Source organism: Erigeron canadensis, chromosome 6 (assembly GCF_010389155.1).
Source record: "Erigeron canadensis isolate Cc75 chromosome 6, C_canadensis_v1, whole genome shotgun sequence".
Lineage (NCBI taxonomy): Eukaryota > Viridiplantae > Streptophyta > Magnoliopsida > Asterales > Asteraceae > Erigeron > Erigeron canadensis.
Window position 1 is genome coordinate 7,865,378 of NC_057766.1, and position 8,734 is coordinate 7,874,111.

Consider the following 8,734-nt stretch of genomic DNA (forward strand, 5'->3'; position numbering starts at 1 on the left):
AAGTAAGAGGTCATGAGTTCTAATCTTGTATTTGACTTTTTTAATTTGCTTTTAAGATTAATTAAAAAAAAAATGTCCACGTATGCAAATGATGACGTGGCAAATGAAGTGTCACATGAGCATTATAAAAAATATATATCTAAATTTCAATATATCTAAAAAAAACTTTAAAATTATTAGAAAATGACACCTAGGAAAAAAGCCTAGTTGGCACAAAAAGAGAAGTATCACCTAAGAAAAAATATATCTTCTCTTAGTTATATAAAGAGATAGACATTTTTTGTTCTACATTTTTTGGATAGTTTTTCTTCATTTAGTATATTTAAAGCTTTTAGTCGACATTAGTATAGGTTGTTATAAATAACCGTCTGTTTTTGTGAAGATCATAAAAAATAATATTAATTATTATAAAAAAGTTATTCCAATTATCCGATTAAAAAACAAATATAATGGATGAGTTGATGATGTACCTAAATATATGCAACTATGTGGCTGTAAGTAGGGATAGCAACGGGTCGGATATGGTCCGGGTTTAAGCAATATCAGACCTGGACCCGTTAATAAATATCCATCCTAGACCCGGATCAGGACCCGACGGGTCTCTGTTTACTTATTAATTATCGGGTAACAGGTTTCCCATGGGTAATCGGGGATTCATTAATTTTTCATTTCTTACTTATTTTTTCATTTTAATTTTTATGGATATACTACAGTGGATATGTTCTATTAAGCCATTTTAGTTAGTAAGAAATGGTTAAAATTCGTTTGACATAATCAATAATACATCCAGATTCTATGATTTTTAATGGACTTGTTAGTATATATATATCAATCAGATCATACATATATAATTTCTAATGCATATCTTCCACACAATTACAAAAGTACAATACACATAACTTTTTTTTTCAATTTATATACTATGTAGATATGTCAATTACTAGCTCTAAGCATTGAAACAAATACAAATTACCATAAATTGGTATCACAGATTCACAGTTGACTACAACATAATACATCTCGCCGTTTTTTATGTGGTTACACAACTATAACTATAGTATAAAAGTTATATACATGGTGTCATGTATATGAACTAATTACTAATTTGGTATTCAACATTTCAACTACATTATTTTTAAAAGAATTAATTACAAGATTGGTCCTTGTGGTTTTTACATTTTAGCAAAGAGGGTCTTTGTTCGAGAATCATTACAACGGGGGTCCCTATATTGAGAATTTTTTGCAAAAATGGTCCAAATTTGACGGATCCATTAAAGGTGGTCGTCAAGTGTGCACGTATGTCGGTATTTATGTACTTTCGACCCCACAAGGACCCCCATTGCTAAAACGTACAAACTATAGGGACCAATCTTGCAATTAACTCTTTTTAAAACAATTGCGTTATAAAATTTGAAATGGATACCTTTACGCGAGTAGAAACTTTTAAGAGTTCATTTATTACTAATTATCAACTAACAAATAATAATAATAATAATGAGTAAAAAACAAGTCAATCATCTAAAGATGAACCAGTGAGACATCTATGTTTTATTTCAGAAGACGGGATCGTTCCCTGTTAGCTATATTCATTTTTTTTTGTTTGGGGAGGGGGGGGGGGATTGGGGGTGTATCTTTAGATTTTTACTTAGTGTTGGATCTATAAGGTCCGGTTTAAAAAAATTGACTTACGCTGTTTTGGTTTGAATAGGTTGTCGCTTTACATGATAGCTAAGGCGTAGGGGCATATTCTATTTAATGGAAGCTGTTCAAATAAATAAGAAAATCAAACATCCGTTAAAACAATAACGATGAATGTATGTATAATAGAGAAGATTAGCATGAGTAATTGAGTATTAGAGGGTGTTTGCGATTATGTTCTGAAGTGATTATTTGATTATTACGTTTGTAAAATACAAATAATCTAAAAAAATTTTTATCTGCTATAAAAACACAGTTTTAAAAACATGTACATACATGTCTTTTCAAAACGCAAAATCCGCTTTTTAAACGCATAACCAAACACCCCATAATATTTGGGGGGTAAGCATTGGGTGTATGAGAATATTGAGGGATTGTAGTTGCACATACCCGTAATCTTGTAGTAGAGTGAGGGGGTGATTCTCCCCATCAGCAGCTGCTGCTGCTTTTTTTTGCCTTCGTTTCAGTACCCAGTTAGCCCTAAAAACAAAAAAAAATAATTAAAAAAAAAAAAAAGATTATGGGTGGTAACGACAACAATACTAACAATAATAAGAAGAGGAAGAACCATTACCGTCCCAATAACGTATCTTGTTTCTCTCTCTCCCTCTCTATATATATTATTATGTATTGACTGTATGTATATATATATATATATGTTTGAGATATTGATGATGATTGATTTGGTAACAGAAAAGTGTGAAGAAGAAAGGTTCGTACCCATTGAAGCCTGGAGTTGAAGGTTTCTTCATTACTTGTGATGGCGGTCGAGAGCGTCAGGCCTCTCAAGAAGCTGTTCAAGTTATTGATTCTGTATGTATATGTATCTATATATATATATATATATATACATATACTTCCTTTAACTTTTAATTGTTTATTATTTAATTAGTTCCTTCAATATGGTATGACAAAATTAGCTTTTTAGACATGGTTGTGAAACTCGATAAGTGGTATTCGAGCAGTTAGCTACTTTGTAGTGATTAATCGGCGTAGGCGGGGACTACTGGGAGAGTGTTCCGGTTGACATTTTTGTGTGTGTAAATTTCGAAATTGTATGCTTGACATGTTCGTAGGAGCTTAGAATTGCTCTTAGGATCCTAGAAATATGTTAAAGCAGTTGTTAAGTACTTCAAACCGAATTTTCTTTTATCAGAGTTTTGACCATAAAGATCTTTTTTGGAGATTTGGCTCAACTTGCATACGGTTTACGGACCTTCTAGTGAGTAATTGTTGATTACTCGGCTGAGTTGACCGAGGTTTTACGACACTAAACAAAAATAAGCTCAAACGGAGATTTTCTAGTTTTATATTTAGAAGGGGTGTTTTGCATAAGTTGCATAGATTACTGACCCATCAAAGAGGGTGTTGATACTACCATGTGGCGTGTTCCGTCCAAAAAATATAAAAGACTTTTTTTTTCCCCTTGCTTTTCTGAAATGACCAGTTATGATAGAATGGTGGTAATTGTTATATTATCAATATTTTGTTTTCAGTTGCATTTTGTTGTCCCCATCTGTAAATCAATTTTCAATTTCCAGACAAAAGTATTTTGCATATGTGGTTGTAAAACTGATTATGTGATATTGGATTGTCAAATAAGATAATCACTTTCCTTGTTGGTGTTGATTGACAACTTCTGATGGTTTAACAGATAATTTGACCAAAACGGATATTCTTATATTTTGTTGGCACTTTCGAAATGGAAGTATGATTTTTAAATTTTTTTTTTTTTTTTGAAATAATATAAAATTATGATGTGATCCCACATCAGCCAAGTATGAGATTGGTTAGTGGTTTATTAGTCAAGGTGTCCCCTCCTCCTTAGAGCTAGCTTTTAGGAGTGAGTTCTACACCTAGCTTAGGGCATGATGCGAGCCTATTATGGGATGGGTTTGTATCAAATTATTTGTTAACATCTTTGTTAGTTAATTTTTTTTTCCCATATAATTCCAATGATTATATGGTAGCGTGGTGCAACAGTAGGGTATATACGTAATGTTAATATTATTAATCAGTTATGCCAATGGGGTTGGTGGCCCATTGGTAAGGTCTTTGCCCTTGGGAGGATCCACCTGGGTTCGAGTCCCACTTCTCACATTTGTGAGGGTGGATTAATAGGGATTTTTCGAGAGTCATGGTTTCCACGCATACGTGTAATTTGACAGTAGGAGTAGAATAGAATGGCGCTCCGCGTTCAAAAAAAAAAAAAAAAAGAATCACCTTTATCGAACACAATAAAACTGATCATTATGACTTCAAATCACAATAGTCAATATTGGTAGAAAACCTTCACCCTAGCACCCCCTCATTTATAATTGTCTCAGGTCTTATTAATGTTATCTACAAGAGTTCTACAACTTCATGAGTAATATTTCCCTGTTATAAATCTTGCATGGATTTTTACTCTTTGTAACTCACTTGTTATTCTGATATGAATATTGTACAAAAGAATAAATATGGCATTGCATTTGTTATATATGCAGTTTTTGGAAGAGCTAATCGAGGGACATGAATCAGATGTGACACACTCAGTGATCCCTAATAAACCCATAAATAAAAAGATAAAGTTCACTTATTCTGATTCTGAAGAAGATGATGACCATGATTATGAGAACATTGAAAAGGACCAAGTCCTAGTAGCTTCTGATAAGCCGAGTGATGCAAATAATGAAAGTTCTGCTCACAATGGTGATGTAGTTGGTTCTGAGAACCAGTCAGATGAGAAAGAAAAAGTTTGTAAAAATGGTGATGAAAATCATGAAAATGAAAACTTTGAAGATGATAGGCAACCAGAAAAGAAACAACGCCTAGAAAAAGATGAGCCTAAACTTGAGGAAGTCATAAAGATCAAGGTGGAGGAAAAGTCTGTGGACAGGTTAATTGAGGCTGAACTTGAAGAGTTGAAAGACAAAAGCAAGGTGAGCTTATAATATCAATTGGGGGTGGCAGTTTTGACCAGTTTACTTACTTTAGGACAATATTACGTTCTTATTTTTAACTGTTAAAACTGGTGAAGTAAACTAAACACAACTAAGAGGAAAATCGTCGAAAGTCCCCAAAGTGCATGTTTAATGGTTGAAGCCTCCTATACCATTTTTTAAGAAAGTATTAAAAGATCATCCATCCTTTGTTCATGTTAACAGACTAGTAATTCATGAACTCAAGCGTACACCAACTTTATATAAGTATGATTACTTTTTATGAATAGATGGAGTATTTGGATCAAAACTGGGATACGTATGTATTATTTCTTGGCAAAAGCTAGTTTTAAACAACTGTAAGTATATTCTTTCACAAGTCATTCTTCAATGTAAAAAGTCCCAATTTATATATTTGATATGAAGTTTTAATTGTATCTTTTATTAAAGAAACAATTGTTGTCAAACATAAAACCACAATTTACATATATGTTCATTTAATTTTTATTTTTATAACAGAGGCGTTTCAGCTACCTGGATTCTGGGTGCAATGGTGTAGTCTTTGTTCAAATGCGGAAGAGAGATAAAGATCCAACACCTAAAGAAATTGCCCAGCGTATGATAACCTCTGCTGCCGCAACAAGAAAACACATGGCCAGGTGATGTTTCATTAGTGAGTTTATTTAACACTAATCATTATTGTCGAAACGGGCTGTGTTTGGTCGACGTGCAAACATTTTCTTTTTCCCACTTTTTAAATGTTTTTAATAAAAATTAATGTGCTAAATATGATTCACATAAAGTATATGGTTGTATCTAGCCTGTTATGAGGTATGCATTTAAAGTGCACACTGGGACTTCTACTTCCCTTTTTTTTAGTCGAACGTTTCCTATTGACATATCTAGGATCCAACATAACAGAATTCAACACATTCATAAGTAAATTAAGCATACTTGCCACTTGCTGTTGATGGATTCTCAGGTTTATTTTAAGAGTGCTGCCTATTGAAGTCACGTGCTATGCATCAGAAGAAGAAATTTCTAGAGCAATTAAACCTTTAATTGCCCAGTACTTCCCTACGGAACCAGAAACGCCATCTAAGGTTTGTTAAAGTCATTTGTATATGCATTTTTCAAAAGGTAGATCGATATCTATCTACATATCTGTGTATATGGTACTCGGACTCTATGGTACGCATTTGAAAAAACTCATTTGACTTTGAGTGCTGGTTTTGTCAAGAGTATAAGTGATGAAATGGGCGGGTCAGGTGGGTTGGATAACAGGTGAAATCAGGTAAGTTGTGGTAGCAAGTTGTGCTTGACCCAACATAGTTTACGTATAAATCTTTTGTTCTGTGCACAAAGTAGTCCAGTTTTATGATTAAAATGATCTAGGAATTTTTATGCAGTAAAGATATCATTTGGGGAAGCAATGTTTGATGTTTTCGACCCATATAATCCATTTTTTATCTATGCATTTTGGTTTCACTTTTTTACCCGTTAGATAATAAACATAATCTAAGTCCACCAATTTTCACCGATTTCTTTTTTGGCTAATCAAGTTGATTTCGCTTGTTTCACCCATCAGAGATTAAACACAACACAGATTGACCCATCTATAACTAATTGGCTTGCTACCTGCAATTACAACATCTAGTTATTATTTATTCCACCTTTCTTCTCTGCTTCTTCATCTACGTGTTTGGACTTGAACAATACTTGTTTATTTATTATAGCAACCTACTGTCAAATTGCTGTCTAAATTGTTTTCTCTCCTTTTCTTCAGTTTGCAGTGCTATGTGAGGCCCGTGCAAACAGTGGCCTTGATAGAATGAAAATTATCAATGCAGTTGCAAAATCTGTTCCAGAACCTCACAAAGTTGATCTCACTAATCCTGAAAAGACTATTGTGGTCCAAATTGCCAAGGTAACCAAATGCAATCCTCTCTCAGAAGTCTTACTCTTTTTTTCATCTTATTAATGAACAAATACTTTGCACAATTTTAGTTGCTCTTAGTAGTCATTGTCATTTTGTGAATCTGCATAACAACTTTTAGAACCAAAATTTTTGGCAATTCAGTGAATCATAAACCAATACATACATACACCTGTACATTACTAAAGAAAAAGAGAACTGCTCGACCCCACCTATTTCTGTCCTCCAACTTCTTCCAAACAACGCCCACCTAGAGGACGCAGCCTCTTGGACGCTCGCTGCCTAGGGTGTCTTGCGTCTTGGAGCATGAGGACGCCCTATAAGCACGGGCCTTACAAGATAATTTTGTAACATTGATGCTGGGCAAGTAATTTATATTAGAAAAAAATAAGTAGGATCAGAAATTCTTTCAATTTTCATGATGATGGTTTCAATTTTTTAACATTGACATGCTAAATGGGTGTGTTTTGTCATGTCAATGCAGACTGTTTGTTGCGTCGGTGTAGTTGAGAAGTACAAGGAATTGGCTAAATATAATTTGAGGCAGTTGACATCACCAAAACAGTAGAAGGAGCCTTCGGGTTTTTGTTTTTCCTTTTATTATAGTTATAATGTTAAAGTTGCTTGGATAAAGTGTCTGGGATATGTTTGGCGTAATGTATTAGCAAAGGCTGTTTTGTGTTATGGTGAATGGAAACCTCTTAATGACCGGAAAAAACCTGGACAAATGTCTTACCTTTTCTGCAGTTTAATCGAAAACATATATGTCTTCAATTAAACCGTCACGTTGGTCGGACCAAACCAATCTTTTTCGATTTAGCTGGTCATGTGTCTTACCTTTTAGTTGCTTTATATTGGTCATGATGCACAAATGCCAAAAAAACAAACCATTAAAGGGAAAGGAACACATTTGAAAGCACATGATTGGAAACATAAACCGTGTAGTTTACGTTTTAAATTAACCTATATACTAAAAACCAACTATTTTTTTACAACTACTCATGCATGATGTACTATCTACCACTTTCTTTGCAGAAGGTACAACTTCTATGGCATATTTATATACATATACAACATACATAATATATATATATACATATACACCGGGAACAGCCATCAACGTCCACCGTCGTCAGTAATCAACACCAGCCTCCTTCACCGCAGTTTAACTTCTCCGGGAATAATCAATAGGAAGAACCACCGATCTCCATTAACTGCCAGTAACAACCACCACGGACCACGGTAACAAAAAAAAAAGTAATAAGCATAAAAAGGAGACAAAAGCTTTCTTATTGCCAGAATAAAAGCCACTTTAATTGTGTGTAATTAACTCTCTTATATTGAGGGCTTTTTGGTAGGAATCTACACCATCGCCGCCGTCATCACCTCCTTTTGGACACCGCCTTCTGCCGACCACTTACTTACCGTCTCAACTTCATCACTTCGGGCCGGTCACCGTCTTCCACCGACCACTTCAAACAAACAACAAATAACATGTACAACTATATTATACAAGTAATCATTAACAACAACGGCTCAAATAATTGTAAGAAGAATCTGGTTATGACGTGATGGTTATGACGTGGCAGCGGCAACGTTGTTAGGTGGTGGTAAAAAAGATGGGATGTTTAACCAAGATTGTAAAAAATGGTGAAGGAATATAACTGAAATCAAGTAGGACTGATAGATATTGATACATACATATATATATATGGATATAAAGAAGATGATGATCAATTATACTATTAGATTTTCCTTTGTAAGTGGTTAACATCTAAACATAAAATACAAAAATTTGGAGAAAAAGTTAAAAGTAAAGATATACTCAGTAATAAGATAGTTAAAAGAAAATGAGAAATCTTTATATAAAGAGAGTCAAAGGGGTAGTAGACAAGCCACATAATTTCTAGAGAAATTATCACAAATCGTCCCTGTGGTTTGCTCGATTCACATTTTTATCTCTGTACTTTTTTTTATCATTAGATGTCCTTGTACTTTCCCTTTTCATTGCCAGTCGTCCCTCCTACAAACGTCCGTCCCCTTTTAGCCGTTAAGCTCCTCACGTGCTTGTCACGTGAGGGTAAAATCGTCCAGCTACAATAAACACAAACCACATGGGCTATTTCTCCTTCCTTATATCTCTATTATTTCCTAAAACCTATTTTACTTTCTTCTCAAT

General features: G+C 34.0%; 1 protein-coding gene across 1 annotated transcript; it reads left to right on the forward strand.

Annotated features, from left to right (window-relative positions):
• The first annotated feature begins 2,149 nt into the window (after positions 1 to 2,149).
• LOC122603432 (THUMP domain-containing protein 1) lies at positions 2,150 to 7,334 on the forward strand. The gene is made up of 7 exons (XM_043776131.1): positions 2,150 to 2,284; positions 2,392 to 2,511; positions 4,185 to 4,619; positions 5,139 to 5,278; positions 5,602 to 5,722; positions 6,406 to 6,546; positions 7,040 to 7,334. Exons 1-7 carry the CDS (start codon positions 2,219 to 2,221, stop codon positions 7,121 to 7,123), a joined length of 1,107 nt encoding a protein of 368 aa, XP_043632066.1. The 5' UTR covers positions 2,150 to 2,218; the 3' UTR covers positions 7,124 to 7,334.
• The last annotated feature ends 1,400 nt before the right edge of the window (positions 7,335 to 8,734 follow it).

Bases quoted from the DNA above. Each gene is read 5' to 3' on its own strand.
- LOC122603432 (XM_043776131.1), top strand. From the start codon at position 2,219: ATGGGTGGTAACGACAACAATACTAACAATAATAAGAAGAGGAAGAAC. The intron at 2,285-2,391 runs GTATCTTGTTTC...ATTTGGTAACAG, and splicing joins ACCATTACCGTCCCAATAAC to AAAAGTGTGAAGAAGAAAGG. The intron at 6,547-7,039 runs GTAACCAAATGC...ATGTCAATGCAG, and splicing joins TTGTGGTCCAAATTGCCAAG to ACTGTTTGTTGCGTCGGTGT.